Source organism: Cebidichthys violaceus, unplaced genomic scaffold (assembly GCF_023349555.1).
Source record: "Cebidichthys violaceus isolate CVI_PGR_0920_01 unplaced genomic scaffold, fCebVio1.0.p SCAF_20, whole genome shotgun sequence".
NCBI lineage: Eukaryota > Metazoa > Chordata > Actinopteri > Perciformes > Stichaeidae > Cebidichthys > Cebidichthys violaceus.
This window is the reverse complement of record NW_027176373.1, coordinates 3,857,509-3,874,614: the sequence shown is the minus strand read 5'-3', so window position 1 is coordinate 3,874,614 and position 17,106 is coordinate 3,857,509. Positions and strand designations below refer to the sequence as shown.

The 17,106-nt window shown below is 40.6% G+C and overlaps 1 protein-coding gene across 2 annotated transcripts in view; it reads right to left on the bottom strand.

Annotated features, from left to right (window-relative positions):
• Positions 1-17,106, bottom strand: part of LOC137876283 (rho GTPase-activating protein 26-like) — a 76,820-nt gene that overhangs the window by 36,214 nt on the left and 23,500 nt on the right. For both annotated transcript variants that reach the window (XM_068715726.1, XM_068715725.1), the window contains exons 2-6: positions 7,458-7,553; positions 5,684-5,745; positions 5,294-5,365; positions 1,043-1,144; positions 837-947 (exon numbers count right to left, since the gene is read on the bottom strand). In XM_068715726.1, the coding sequence (XP_068571827.1) occupies positions 837-947; positions 1,043-1,144; positions 5,294-5,365; positions 5,684-5,745; positions 7,458-7,553 (443 nt within the window). The remainder of the gene's footprint in view (positions 1-836; positions 948-1,042; positions 1,145-5,293; positions 5,366-5,683; positions 5,746-7,457; positions 7,554-17,106) is intronic.

The window sequence follows — 17,106 nt, the reverse complement described above, 5'->3', positions numbered from 1 at the left end:
AACTTCTCAAAATCCCCCCGGGATTGAATAGAGTCGGGTTAGCCCCAATGTTGACTTAACAACCACAACCCTGTCCCAACTCCGAATTAATGAATGAGGAAAATTGTCCACCATGATCTGGGTAGGCCCTATGTGTTTCGTTAATAACTATCTGTTATCTTCATTTTAATTTGATCTCATATTCTTTAATTTGTGCTTTCTGTCACTGGCCTCTTTTCAGTTTTGCAGGAATGTGTTTTGCTATAATCAATAACCTACTGTTATGCATAATTCAAATAGACATTTGACTATTACTCATTTTCGCTGTGGGTAATGAGGAGAAATGTAATACAGTCTCTATCTAATATATATGGCAGTGGCACATGACAGTAGTATTGGGTTGTGCTGAACATTCGGTAGGAGAGGGCACATGTAGTTGATCGTGTCACAAATGTCTGTTCCTGCACTGACAGGACTTGTTATATTCTATTTATTTATTCATATTACAGAGGACATTTTTAAATCAGGTTCGGACCCAAAATTGCTGCCGTGACTTAGGCGCGGGTCGGGCTCGGACAGAAACGTGTAGGGTTCATGTAGGGTCAGGCCAGATTTTTTTTTTGGGCCCAATCATAGCTCTATACTTAAGTGCCCTGGAGCAAGGCACCAGAACCTCCAAACCGCTGTTTGTCAACAACAGAGGACTGTGTCGTAGTAAGCAGCTGCTGGGTGCGGATAGGCCAAAGCGATTACATGTAACACATACCACCGCTGAAAAAGAACATGGGTGTGACACAACTTTAGGGAAAAGAAAAAACAGGCATATTACACAAAAGACAAAAAATCAAGTGTCTTACAGGCTCCACAAAGTCAAACATCTTCCTCTCTTGGACCTCCTGCACCTTGAAGACATACTCCAGAGAGACCTCGTAGAAATGCTGCCGTACGTTATCTACCTGGTTGTCCGCCTACAAAGAGGAAGGACATAAAGAAAAGTGACAGACTGACATTCACGGAGAAAAATGAGAAATATCACAGATTTAAACGACAGACACCATCTTACCTCATGTAGATGGGACTCCTTCTTTCTTGCTGAAAGGCTAAGGTGTTTCTCCAGAACTGCACAATACTTCTCTGTCTCTTTATCATACTTTTTTTTGGCTTCCTATAACAGATACAACAACAACAAACAATTATATTTGTGTGACAGACAACTCAAAAGACACTTTCTCATATCAACATGGTCACTACAAGTAACTTGGATCAGTGACTAGTATCTGCAATCAAAAATAGCCCTTGTACAGATGGGGGGAAAAATTTTCAAGCTGCAAGGTTAACTTCAATGAATGTGAATATCTTTTAGCTTTCGCATAATATCTTCCATCTTCTGGGGAGTCCAATATGAGACTGTTTCTCCAGGGAGCACAGCTGCTTCTTAAACAACAGACTGTTTCATCAGAGCAGAAATCACTGACATTACAGACGGACAGTGAGATGGATGACAAACCAGGGACGGATCGAGCAGGGTGTGTATTTCCTGAGACTGCTGGGCGGAAATAGACTGAGAAAAGTTGAAAAATGTCCAAGAAGATTAAAAAAAAATATGTAGGAAAAAACACGCGTCAGTTGTTGTTTTTTCTGGCCATGTTCTTCTGGTCACGTTAGGATCAGCAAACTTTAATCTAATTCAATCCAGTTGAAGGGGGAGATATGGATATTAGTAAAGGGAGACATAGAGGGAAACAAGAGGAGAGAAGCAGACAGAAAAAACAGAGGAGGGGCAGATCAGGGTTGGGGTTCCTCAGTTAAGAAAGGCCCTGTGGGTATTATTACTGTACATCGGTCTCAGCCTGTTAACATTATTGCATTTATTTATCCCAAACTCATAACATGACCCTGGAGCTTCAGAAAGAAGCTAATAACCATGGGACATACTAACAGATTCAGAATATTTGGTTCTTCTGTTGATCAGGTGTTTTACCATGAATAAATGAATAACCCCCACAATCAACTTATCAGGTAAAAGTTCATATGCGAGGCCATGCTGCTTCTCTACATCACTTTAAACTTAATATTTGGGGTTTTCTGGCCTGTTGGTGAGCAAAACAAGCTGTAAAAAGAGGGGGAATTGCGGTTAAAAATGTTTAGCTGTGAACGACATTCTATTCTTACACTTTATTCAGTTATTCGGTTAATAGACAAAAATTTGAAAAATTATAGTTTGTAATGCCTAAATAAACCAGCAATCCACAATGCTATGAAGAAGTTGCGATGCAAAGCTACAAATATACATATTTTATCACCAAAGTGATCCATCACACAAACTGTCTTGGAACAGTGAGTCAAACTTCTGTTTACAATGAAATAATGTCACAATCAATAATGGTGTGATGTCAACTCCTGTTGCAGTCACATGACAACAGGTTTTATTGCCAAGCCAGCTTCAACAACAAGAAGAGTCCTCAGTGCCAGAGGAGGAACCGACAGCAGCAGCTGCAGAACACATCAGAGATGATGAACGCTCCTCTAAACAACAAGGCCTCTGTTTTAAGTCTGCTTCTTTGACTCTTTCATATTCACTGTGGAAATCATGTCTGACATGACTGCTGCTGCTGTTGCTGCCGCCCCCTCCTGTCTGTCCGTCATTATGGGTTCCATCACAACATTTTGACTATAACTACATTCAAATAGAAGGGATAGAAGATTGTCTGATTTTCTTTGTGAAAGTAATGTCACAAATGAAATTAAAAAACTTATTACACAACCAGTATAAATGTCATGTTTTCCATGAATCGTTTTTATTTACTTTTTTTTCGAACCAAATATCTGGTAAAAAAAAAGTTACGGGGCATTTAAATTGGTTTAAGTTACTTCCCTTCTAAACCAGCAGGTGGCAATCTCATCCCAGTGTGATGCTAACTGATGATTTACTTTTAAATAAATAAGTAAATGCTTTGCCACCAGATAAACTCCTCACAGCCACAATAAAGTTGTACTCCACACTCCACTTGCACCGTCATGTTGACAGTTACTAGGAGGTCCCACTGACACATTAAACCAACATTACACCATCACTCCCTGCCTGTATCTCCGTACAACACATGGCATGAAACTTCTGTAAACATTACATTTATCGGTATTTATTTTCTTTATAGTTTACCACAATACCAAAGTTACCAACAGAAAAATAAATATATTGTACTGTATTATTAATCGTGGCCTTGGCTTAAATAGTGAACTGTTAATGTGTCACCCTAAACAAGTTATTAAAACTTACATTCACAGGTTTGCAGACACACCAATGTATCCCCAAAATGGACAAATCAGATTATCCTTCTATACTTTAACTTGGCTTAATCAGTGGAAAGCAAAAATGATAGTAACATAAATCATTCATTTTGCTCATCTATGTGCGTTTACCTCAGTAATTCTTCACGATCAAACCCAATTCATGACACTTAGCTCAACACTCCAAAATCCTCAAACCTTGCAGCTGTAGCAGAAAGATCTCTATTGTTGCTACTGGACTGATTCATTTGTGTTTTTACACAAACAAGGGCCTTACATTACCGGCTCTATGTCCTTCACAAGGGTGCCAGCCTCATGTTGGTTTGAAAAGTATAGTGTTGTGCTAGTTATGCTTGCAGTGACTGTTGAACAAACAATGATTTGTTCAAACATCAAACGTGTTTCTATTCTTATTCCACCCACTGTAATTCTCCAAAAACACCCTCTTATGTCAGGACGAGGTGAAACTGTGCCGGGCGAAGATGCTGTCAAATTCTTTTAGGGCTAAACTGGGATTAGTACATCGCTCATGGTGACCTAACTCTACAGATTATGCGTTCACTTCTTAATCTGGCCACCATGTACAATCAAACAATGACCTGCATTAAGGGGACGGATTATCAGAGTATTCACCGATAACGCGATAAATGCTGCATGAATCAGGGGAACCCCCGTGGCTACCCATCTAGGTCTCATGGCTAATGCTAAGAGTGAGAGCAACATGACCTGCTGTAGGGAGATTTGACCATCGAAACATGGCATATTTAAAGCATGGGGCAAGGGATTACCCAAACATGTACAGTATGATACTTTAACCTGAGAAAGTTGTAGAATTTGTTGTGAAAAGTCTGAAGTGCAATAAATTGTAATTAAAAAGTCAAATGAATGTAATATTTATACAGTAGGTATTGAGTTAACATGCTTCTGTTTACCTACTGGCGTAGTTTATTTTATGTTTAATGTTTCCTTACCTCCTGTACATTCAGTCAAGGTATGAAACGATTTACACACACTGCAAGTCTAAGACAACACCGGCCACGCCATGAGGGAGCCCTGCTGGCCTATGAGACCCCCCCCCCCCCCAGTGATTTATGGCAGGATTATGTATTCCTCTAATCTCCTATCCAGGTCATGCAATGATGATTCAGTCCTTGATTCATGAATAATCATGGGAGAGGAGAGAGGCTGTGAGACATGCAGTAAAAATGATGTATTATATATTTACACTATAGCTTATTATTACAAGCCTGTGGGCACTTTCTCATATTCTTGGTACAAGGCCAATGTGTGGCTGTACTGTGACATCTCACTGAGATGGTGGACTTCACAATAAAGACCAAGCCTAAAGTGTCGTTTAATTCAGTGTTTAGACATTCATGATCACTCAATGAATCGCTGAATGAACTGAATGATCATTAACAAAGACATTATTAGCAATATTCTCAATATCACAGTATATTGAACATTCCTACTGACACTCGAGGAAATAGTGAACGTATCCTGCAGGAGAGGATCTCACTGGAACTTTAATATGTTCCAACAGTTTTAAAAAGGCCAGCAGGTGCAGTAGAAGTGACACTTTTCTCGAGCTGCTGTGACCAAATCATTTCAAGGAAAATTAAAGAATAATGTGACAACAAACTTTTAGGGTAATTCACCCAGGTATATAGATGCAATTATTTGAAAATAAGATAAAGGGTAGTAATGTCTAAAAAGTGCTGGTGATGTGGAGGTAATGTAGAGCTGACAATGTTGCTGAGGCTGCAAATTTTTCCCTTTCACAAAGTGTCAAAGGTTGCACTGAGATCTTTAGTCATCAATATAAAAGACAGTTCCAAAATCTACTACTGTGTGTTATTACCATCTTTATATTTTGAGTGGGTGTTGTTGTTGAGCTGCAGAAGCACTAAAAGGATTTTATTGATTTATGTTTCGCTGCCAGGTTGTCAATACTGATGCGCAGGACATGTGTAGCCAAAGTCCTTTCTGTCACCAGTCCTGTGGCCGTGCACTATCGCCTCCTCACCTTGGCTGCGCTGATCTGTTCTTTCCTGAACCTCTCCAGAGGCATAATCAGCACATCGTTGGCATTTTCAATCTGGGGACAAACACACACACACAAACACACACACACACACACACACACACACACACACACACACACACACACACACACACACACATAACCACAGCCAAAGCCTACTTGTGAATATTATATGATACCAGGTATTAGATCACTGTCTTGGAATGACAAAGGACTAAAAACTAATGCCTTAGCTTACAGGATTCTAAATCCATTAACTGTCCTGAGTAGATTTGATTAATATCTGCTGAGTAATGATTACATGCAAATTACAGTTCCCGCTCAGTCTCATCAACCACCACAATATTTCAGACAGTTTGTAGGGTCACTCACCATACGTGTCCTCTCATCCTCCAGGTTCTGTAGGACTGTCGCAAACTCCTGCAGAGACTTGGCTAATGACAGAGCGAGACATAAGAGAAAAGAGATAACTATCATGAGAGACACACAAGTACAGGCAAACAGAAACAGGGAGTGTTTGAAGAGAGGTGGCACAAGTTGGCGGGGATAAAGCTCTTGGACCTCTTACAAATGTTTCTAAACTCATGACACAGCAGAGTAATTAACTGGAAATGAAACATCAATTTACATGGTTAGTTTCCAAGCTAGCACAGCTCAGTGCTTGTTTCAACACACACACGCACACACACACACACACACACACTTAAGTTCCTCTGACGAAGTGAGTACACATACTTACTGAGCATGTGCAGCATGTGCACTGTTGTGTACAAATCACATGCATATACAGTGAAGCCCAAGTTGAATCATCACAACACGCACTTACACTCACTCTGCTCTTACATATTAGACTTTAAGATAAAGGATTTGGTTCTTGGAAGTTCAGAACCTCAGGACTATGGAAGGAATGCTTTGGAAAAACAGAGCGATCCTTTAATAAAGCCCATAAAATGCAGTCAAACCTTTCAGTAAGCTCAATCACACAGTCTTAATCAATCACATGGAATAGTAAAAATGTGATACTGAGAGAATAACAACATTATAGACCCATAAATCTTAAAATTGATATGCTGTAGATATATTTGGAGTGAAATCATCACTGTAAGAGAGAGAAGAAACAAGTTTTGACGTGAGTGTGACTATGAATATCCTTAAAACAACAGAGCTGTGGTGCAGCCCAGTTGAGCAGCAAGCTGTTCAGGAAAGATAGCTGGGCTTAGTTAAACAGCAGTGGGTGGGTCGGGCCAGTGAGGAGCTGCACCCACAGAGCCAGGCAGCATGGGAGGGTGTGGTGACTGCTGCATGTTTCAAAGCAGGCTGCTTGGACAGTGACAGAAAGAGCACTGCAAGGCCTGGGTGAGAATAAAGAATCGGATCTGTAGGCCATTATTATGCCAATTTTACACATTATTCTCATGTTTGTATGGGTCAGCATGACGTTTATAAGGAGAGGGGGGAGAAGTTATCTTCAGACAAGAGCAACAATTAAAAAAAAAGGATATGTGCAAACACGCAAGAGCTGTGAAAATATGCCACTTCAAGAAGAGTACTTCAACATGTTTTTATCATAGAGGATAAGGCAACATCGGCATTGTAATCATGACCGTATATCTTATGGAAATGAAGCTTGTAGTGTGGAGAATGAGGAGAGATCAACACTATAAGCCTGACCGTCATCTGCACAACAGACGTGCCTGATGCCACTGGAAAAATCAAACGTATTGATTGTTAGCGCATCACATGGTGACAACTCAAAGGGAAGAGTAAGGATTAGGTTTTTTGCACAATTTGACTGGCTTCACCTTACCTCAAATACAGAAGAAAGTTCATTTCCAGGTAGTGAAATGAATAATATTATATTGTAATTAGGCTTTTAAAAAAATCCAACATGTGAAATAATGAAATAATACTATTTATATAAGACAAACACATTATTGGTGGCACAGATTCAGGGCAGAGACATAATTCGAGACCGATTGTTACGGCCTCCTGTAAAATAGCATTAAAACCCAAGCTGTTCTTTAAATCAGTGCTGATGTTTCTGTTGCTCTTCTGTTTCAACAACTAGAAATGACAAAGCGCCGCCTGCCGTCTCTTTACAGGCTTTCCTCTGGGAATATATTGGATTTCATATCAGCAAGCTCACCTATGCATATCTCATCATCTGTCTCGGCGTCTCCAATGCACTGGAATTTGAACTCGTTGAGCGAGTCAGCAAACTTCCTCTTGGCTGTTGACAGACCTGAGAGAATGGAGAGAAGAGAATACGGGACAGTTAGGTTTACTGGTGCTTTATACTACCAGTGAGGTCTTTTAACCACATAAAGCATTGCATTCTCACTTTGGTTACCTGGCCTAAAAACATGCACTACGCCCATGGAGGAGAAAACCACTCTGTTGTCCTTTTTTTTGTTATGCAGTTAGTGAAAGTGAGAGAGTGGAAAGAGGCTAAATGCAGACAGGTGGACACAGTGAGTGGATCCCCAGTGGTGTTAGTGATGAAGGTTGAAGGTTTTTGTGCATGTGTGTGTGTGTGTGTGTGTGTGTGTGTGTGCTGAGAAGTGCAAAAAGTTCACCTGAAGTCACATTAGCCAAAGCGTGGCGGTGAAAAGCCTCGTACAGATGGATGCCTTTCAAATAATACATGAGGCGCTAAGAGCTCCTAGGAGACAGACACTCACAGCGAGCTTCACTTCCCATCCATTCAAACTCAAGGCAGGGTCATCTCCACAACAATATTTCCTGTTGCCGCTCATAACTCTCTTGGAAACTGCATATTTTGAGGAACAAAAAAAAACTGCACCCAATTCTTTTGAAATGATGACCAACTCTATTGATGCTTTGGCAATGCTTTTCCTTAGCTTTCATGGTCAAAGAAGAATGACAAAAACCAGTATGATGTGGTCAACCCACTTCCCCAGCAGGGATCTCCCTCTTATCCAGAGAAAGGAGAACAGAAACTATGCAAACCATGCGCAGGCAAATGTGTATTGCAGAGGAGTCTTGTAAACTACTGATAGAACTTAAAATGAAGACGAGGATGCGGAGAACTGAAGAGGGCAAAGAGAGAGGGTAGATCAAGAGTCTCATGGAAAGACAGATGGGAGTCAGGGAAAGGACAGTGAGTGTAGAGGGAGAAGACAGACAGGGTGTAATCGACTAAGTTCATGTAAATCCCACACCATGCAAATATGTGTGTGTGTGTGTGTGTGTGTGTGTGTGTGTGTGTGTGTGTGTGTGTGCGTGTAGGTGTGTGTGTGTGTGTGTGTGTGTGTGTGTGTGTGTGTGTGTGTGTGTGTGTGTGTGTGAGTGAGAGAGAGAGCTTTTGGAAAGATCGGTTGCAGCTTGCCAGTCGCTGAAATGAAACACAGACCGAGGAGCTTTTGCACATGCTGCCAGAAACACACACACACACACACACACACACACACACACACACACACACACACACACACACACACACACACACACACACACACACACACACACACACAACTGTCTCTCTTGGGACAGGCTCAGTAAAAAACACACAGTCACAGAGGCTCCGTAGTGTCAAAATAACTAAAGTATGACCAAACTGAGACCACATTCCGACCTTGGAGGATAAACTGTGGTTTTACAGTGCCAGCCTCCGGTAAAGAAGTAGCCCAACACACTGTACACTGTCAGCATCCATGCAGCAAGTGTTATTGTGGAAGTGTCATGTTTAATAAATCAAAAATCACCTGTTTATTGAATACTTTAGTTAAAACCTTTTCTCAAACAGGTTTTACATCCGACACAGCCTACAGTAACAAGTAGTGGACATGAATATGAAATCATAGAAATCAGCAACTGAAAATGTGTTCAGGTATAAGACAGCATGTTTTTAAAAGCATTGCATGGCTCTTTGAAGCCACAAAGCCAGCAACGTCAGCACATGGCAAAGTCATCTGTGAGATACGAGCAGCGACTCTACAGAGCAGCGAAGGCTCTGCAGACAGATCAGGAAGTTACTGCGCCACACTTGTTAATAATTCATTGTGATTGTTTTCATGCAGGAAACTAATATTTGTATGTTTATCAACCCTAAATCCTTTGAGAATTAAACACGATTTTTAGGTTTGAAAAGATGCCGTTAGTAGTTATGTTCAGGTTTTACTTGACCTTTATCAGCCACCATACATAGTTATATTAGCAAATGAAGATGAAGTAATGAAACAGTATTACATTACTAATCAAAATGAAATGCCTGTTTGCTATCACACAGTTGTATGCTATGCGTCCACCGAGCTACACAAAACGATCCTTCTACACCGTCCTCCTTTCTCTTGCTCCTCTGTGCTCTATTTATTTCTGGCCCTCCTCTCCCGTCTGCCACTGACAGCTCCTCTCAGCACCTTGTGGGTGACACATGCCCGTCGTTGTTAATGTCTCGATTCTGGCTCCTGCCACACTCCACGTGCTCCCCTTCATGAACATCAAAGCCAGCCCCAGACACACTCACACTTTGAGCATTTCATACATTTTGTTCAGCCAACAGCAGCAGGTTTCAGTTTAACATTTTGTTTCTAATAACAACCACTACTGGCACAGTTTCATAGCAGATTGAACGGACAATGTTACAGCCACCATTTTGACAGGCCTCTTTTATCTACTTGTTGGGGCACTATTTGTAAGACTCTTTTATTACAGCCGTTTTGTGATTTAGTTAGTTTTAGCATCAACTTACTGCTAATCAAGCTAGCCACTATGGGCTACTGTGTTAGCTGTCTGTATTGCCAAAGCACCATTCCAAGTGACAAACGTGTGACTCTTGATATTTTCTTTCTTCTTGACATGAAGCCCAATCTATACTTTTGTGAAGCCAGTTTCCTTGTTATTGTACAAACTCAGTTTTTAAATATATTGGTCAAACTCTGGTTTATGGAATCTTAGCATTAAATTTGATGTCCAATTCTGTTTTTTCAGTTTTACATTTGCTTCCAGTAAAAACCTCAAAGGCAATCTGCTGTCTTCAACATCTATTGGAACTGTTTTTTAGCTATCAGCATGGCTGTGCACCTACAGTATATGCATGATGAGGGCAGTGGATGCTTCCCAAAATGCTTTTTGATAAGTCACAGAGAGTCCATGTGAACTTTTGGGGACTTTTTTTCAGTTGGTCAACACTTTCATAAAATATGTGTTGTTGTCCTCTGAACTATTGAGTCTGTTGTGACATGTTTGTAGCACTTGTGATAACACCCATGAACTCACCCCAAAACGTTTTTGGTGCTGATGCTTTACATAGACCCTGAATGCACATAGGAATGCAGAGTTTATCGCTAATAAAACATCAACTTTTTCAACAAAGATAAACTGCTTTAGGGTAAATTTTTCCTTAAAACAGCAAGCATTCATGCACAACACAAAATACACACACAAAAATGTATGGTTTAGTCCATGCTTCGTCGTCTCTGCTGAAATGAAACTGCTTCTATTAAATGAAAACGTACTTCTTGTTTTATGTGTTAACAGTTAGTTGTGGAGAACAGAAGCTAAAACATCCTTTTTCTGTTTCTTCACATACGCAACTTCAACTACTGATTACACATGTCTGGAAAACACCTCTCAAAACAGAGAGAGAGTTCACATTAGAGAGAAACATTTTCAATTCAAGACTTTTTCCTGCAAAAAACTGTCATTAAGAGCGCATGACCTCCTCTAAAAAAGGCAGACCTGGATTTTGTCAGTTCATAGTTGACCAGTTTTAAAAGAAGAAAAAAAAAGGTCTTCAATATATCACACCAAAACCTAAGGGCTTGTTTAAACCGTCATAAATTGAAATAAACCTCAAGCAGAGCATTACAATATTATGAAAACATTTGAATAGATTTAGCCTGTTGGAGTATCTCCTAACCTCTAATGCTGACAAAGGCACACTAGGTCAGACCATTATATATTTCATGGGCCTTAAAATTGACAGCACTCACCACAGTTTATAGACCAGTAAAATAAGTATCCAAAAGGTTTGCATTGGTTATTAAAATGAAGTAAACACGATCAAGAATGAAGTCATTAGTCGTGATTTGTATTTAGGTGAAAAGTCATGCTTGCGGGATCTGGGAGATGCGAGTTCCCTTTAGATAGATAGATAGATGTATACTTTATTAGCATTGTGCACATTACAGTGACTTTAGAGTGTCGGTTTAACAAAATGAGACAAAGTTAGCTAACTTTAGAAATCACAATTAAACAACCATTGAATTCTTTTTTTTTTTTTTACATCAAACGCTTGAACAGAAAATAGTCTCAAGAGGACTTTTTCTCATTTGTGACCGATGAGAAAAATGTAAAATATACCTTTATAGTAATTTATTCATTTCGTTGTGGACATTAAAGGCTGAACGTCTGATCGCACCATAAGGCAAAAGTAACCGTAATATTTTGCATTGGGTGCAGAAACTATCACGATTACAATATGTTTTCAAATTATACAAGCTCAAAGTTGTATTCACACGCCACAAGTACCTTCACTGTTCATCTCGACTTGTGCTGGAGCACAAACTAAATCCCCCGATGACTGTGAAGGATGACTTTCTTCTCCTTTGGAAACAATGAGCTCAGGTTGCATTACTCAAAGCTGTGATGAAAAACAAACTCGCAAGCATGTATTTGTGTTTAGCTTACTTGCCCGTGGAGGAAGTTTCACTGTACATTTTGGCAAACGACACGATGAAGTAATGTGAGAGGGGTTTTTTTTCTGGCTCGTCTTTGCAGATATATCACACATTTCATATCGCTTCCTGTAGCTATGTTCTCGATAGATGCTGGCAACAGCAGCACACTCGGACACACATGCAAATATGCATAAGTTCATACATCTGTGCACACACAGAGACACACACACACACACACACACACACACACACACACACACACACACACACACACACACACACACACACACACACACACACACACACACACACATCCACTCAAAGCAGGGCTCTCAGCTCACTCAGACTATGTTTCTAAATCAAAAGCACATTGTTGGCCGATTGATTCTGTAACATCTTGCCAACACAAATGAATTACTGCAATACAAAGAAAGAATTACATGCCACAGCTAGTACATTATCCAGAGAAGCTTTTTGGGTAACGTCTACTTACAGATGTAGCGAGCAGTGATGCCTTACCTTTTATGGTACTGGAGCTATTTCGTTGCAGTGATTCACAAGTTCCAGCCCCAGCTTAAAAGAGAATTAACAAACGTGGAGATAGAAGATGCTACACACTGCAATATACTACATCAAAAGTATATTGAGGACTGGGTGAAGCGCCATATTATATCCGATGTGTGCATTTGAATGACACCAGCTACAGCTGCCATGACAGTACGCAGTGATACTTATGGCTAGATACCACAAGGGAAAGGTAAGACCTGTTAATACAGTACATATTAGGGGCCTTTTAAGCCTTTATTAAAGACAGTGGTCGATGTCTGAACCCTTAGGTCATGTGGCCGTCCTGACATTAGCTATTTGTGTCTAACTCTGCTCCATTTGGACTATACACAGATATTAATTCATGTGCAGACTTCATGTACATAAACCACCAAACTGCGCCTGCTGCTACAGCAGCATTCCATCATTGGTATTGCTACGTAGGTCTGTTGTCAAAGTGATAAAAATCAACCATTGGATTGAAAATATTTCAAATGTCTTGAATATGCAATATCAGATTTCAGCTGAAGGGGGAAAAAAAAGCCGCATTGTTGGGGTTTCCCCAATGCAAGATGCATGGATGATGCTATGCTGTGACAGCTCTTTTGTGGTCGTGTGTCAAAGTGTGTGTGTGTGTGTGTGTGTGTGTGTGTGTGTGTGTGTGTGTGTGTGTGTGTGTGTGTGTGTGTGTGTCTGTCTGTCCATGTCCATGGCCAGGCAGGAAGGACAGCTAAGGACAGTGCGTTTTAAAAATAAGTGGCCCTGTTGACACTAGCCTCTCTGTCCTCTTCCTTCACACTTGTACGACAGAATTCCCCCCATTCTTCTCCCCTTTCACTCCCATCCTGAGCACATGACAAAGCCCAGTGGAGACGCATACAAACAAACTGAATGAAAACGTCGCTAAAAGAAGCCGTTAAGACAGCAAACTCTTGTTACAGTCAAATTTATTTGGAAGAGAAAAAGAAGGCGAACTGTAAAATTATCCAAAACTATCTGTTGGTGTATTGTCTTTGCCTCTGCATGGTAAAAACATATAGGCAGATATATACAGTGTGAACAAAATTGATAGAAGTGATTGCCACGGTTGCAACAATCAGATGAAAGTTGTGTCATGAAGTGTTTAATTGATCTAAATCCCAATGAACAGTGACGTCTGCATGGTCAGCTGTAACATGCTTTTATTACTGACATGACATGTTGCAGTTTAGAGCAAGAGGGCCAAAGGTGGTCAGCATGGGGCAAACTAGTGATTTAGACTGCTGGTCACTCCTTACTGGAGCGTCAAACAGATCTTTCTTAAAGAGGGTGTCCATGTCATGTGCATCAATACTGGTGAAGGGAATCCCATCAGCCACTCACATGCTCGGTCTGCAACGATGCCATTTGATGGACAGTGGTTTGAACACTACTGGAATGAGGCTTCCTGCTCACAGGGAGGAAAGAAACACACACACAAACACACACACACACACACACACACACAAACACACACACACACACACACACACACACACACACACAGCACTGTAAGCTGCACAAAAGGAATCTGTAATTAACCACAACCATGCAGCAGCGCTGTACAACGGCTGCTATGTGTATTAACTCACAAACACACACATACACAGTCGAAAGAATGGGCCTGTGTGATATCAACAGGATATCCAGCAGTAGCTTGAACTCCTCAGTAGCTTTGTCCCACAAGCATGTGAATAGAAACCCTATTCATCAAGTGTGACACACACACACACACACACACACACACACACACACACACACATCATTCTGTGGAGACAAAGACAGATTTCAGTCTCCACATCTAGTTCTTTACATGACACAGCAGCCAAGCAAGGAGAGGAATTTGTGTAAAGTCTGTATATTCGTACTACACAGAGCACTGGCACAAGTTATACCGTCTCCTAAAATCTTGTGATTTAACAGGATGTTACCTCTTAGACTGGCTATGATACATTCAAGTGTCCAGATAAAATGTATAGAGTTTTACTTGAGAAACTTTTGTTTTGATCTTAAAAGGAATAAACCGCACTGCGTTGTGGTTGCCATCATTCCAGGACCAGCAGAAAAATATGCTGTTTGAGTTGAATGTACATCCACATGTGGCTGCAGAGTAGACGATCGCTCAATATATCACTCAGTTGATATAGATGTAACATTTCTTAGCAGGGTTCCAGCTACAGTGTGTTTCATGTTAGTTGAGTTCCAGCCATGTGCGTGAGAAGAATTTATAATTACGTTTTTTGTCACTGCCCCAAAAATGCTTATCGTGTTTTATTATATGCAAAACAGCTATGTCCTTTGAGCTGCATACTGAGTGTTTGATGGAATATTTGAGTAAGTGAATAAGTGTTTCCCAAATAAGCCAAAAGGCGTTACATTCTTAATGCCATGTTTATTACATATTGTACGTTGGCTTTTCATCTCATTTTAGCAGTCACATAAAAAGTAGATGAGTTTTGTACTCTCATCCTGCAAAAGATATTTGGATCTACAGTTGGAGCTGTCTCGATATCAGATTTTAACGTTGCCGAAATAATTACTGCTTATGACATTATCTCAATAGTAAAATAATAATAATGCCCTCAGTCAAATTGTTTATTGTGCTTGTTGTCCTTTTTTTGGCAACGGTATAACACAAAAAAATACGAATGTAGGAAGGTGGAGAGAGTCTCTAACCATAACTGTATATATAATATGTTTTAGGAGGCGCTGGATCATTTACACTAAATGATGTCTGTATTACCAACGAGAATTTAAACTAAATCTGGTAACGATTAGCCATTGTTCACATTGACACACACTAACTTCTAGTCTCATATGTAGTAAAATGGAGAGGAGGGGAGCAAGGCTGCAACACAGCAGGCTGAGGAGGACACATCACAGAGTCCCATAAAGGAAAAGTTGGATTTTATTGGATTTTAACCCTTCACCTCTACCAGTAGAATCCCGTGAAACTGACCAAACATTTGACAGCCAACGACCTCACCCTTGGCCACACACTCTTGTTTTCTGTCTCTGTGCATGTGAAAGGCAGAGAGACAGAGAGGAAGAGGGAGAAACATACACAGAAAGAGAGGAGCCGATAACGGAAAGGTCAAAACCGTCGACTCAAATACCACGACTGTGGCATCCTGACAGCTTTAATCTGAAACAACAATCTAATTGAAATTGTGTGAGTTTGAATCAAACGTAATCTCTGTTCAGCCTCTTTCCTTTCTCAACACTAAAGCAGGAGTGGCTCAGAGGAAAACAGAGACTGACCAATGTAAGTGAACATTGTCAAACATCGTGCATGAACCCTACAGTACACGTCCGGGCTTTCCTGTTTCCACAAGGTCAGTTTTGTCATTCTGCTGGAAGGAAACACTACTTTCACGGCAACAACAAGCCCCAGAAACAGGGAAAGTGGAGATGGCTTCTTTAAAGGCGTTGGCATGGTGAGTAGTGCAGTTGGGGGGGGACAGAGGTTAAGGGTCACTCATCGTATGTCCACTCTGCTCAGTCAGGTTTATGGGAAGCAGACCGGGCTGGTCCACACTGACGCACATCATACTGTCTCATCGCTCTGCTTGTGCCCACAGTGGAGAAAACACGGGTGATTAAGGTCAAATGTGGCCATGAATGTAGATCCTGTTACAGATCCACATTTCAGATTAATCATCCGCCTGTAATACGATCCACCAACACAGCTGGAGAACAGTAGAAAAAAAAAAAAAAAAGCTTGCCGCTGTCCAGTAACATTATGTCCATACCATCTAATACCTTGTCAGGCAGTTGCTGTGTAAAGTGGGTTAATGCTTAGAGGTTTAAGGTGGTTTACGAAAATCGAATTCAGCCTCTTCAGTCATTGGAATATTGTGGCTTAAATGGTGGTAATTTTATGGTTGATTCAAAAAGTGTTTTCCAACAAGAAAGTCAAATTTCAAATGTTTTGTCATAGCAAAAAAGAGAAATCATATCCAAGACCGCTGCGACTCTACGTTAGTTTGAGTTGGACGCAACAGCAATAACGTCACTTTGGTGATCGAAAGAAAGAGTGCGAGATTGGCAGAGAAATGGGAAGAAAGAGAGGAAAAACAGCTCAGAGTTCTACTTTATCTCATCACCTTCCAAAGGCGAAGCTGGCTGCCTGTACAGTAGAAATGTCATCAGGACAAGCTGCTGCCAACATGTCCGAGACAACCTCCAGGCTGTGGCTAACTCTTCACATAAACATCCCTGTATACGCACACACATACGTATCAATAGACGTGTTTTTTTTTAATACCGTAAATCATCTTACGAATATATTAGAAAGCTGTATAGAAAATGGCTGATGGCACTAGAAGAAAAGTCCAAGAATCGTCAAAGTTATTGCAATTCACTCTCATACACATGAATGTGTAAACATCACTCGTACATGAATGTCTGTACAAAATTCCATTGCAATCCATCCAATAGTTGTCGAGACATTTCACTCAGAAGCAGACATGTTGAGGAGGAGAAAATCAGAAGATCGCCACTAGGATTCATCCTCTGGGAACCATGAATGTCTGTACAAATTTTCACCAAAGTGGTCGACTGACCGACTGACTGACATTGCTATTCATA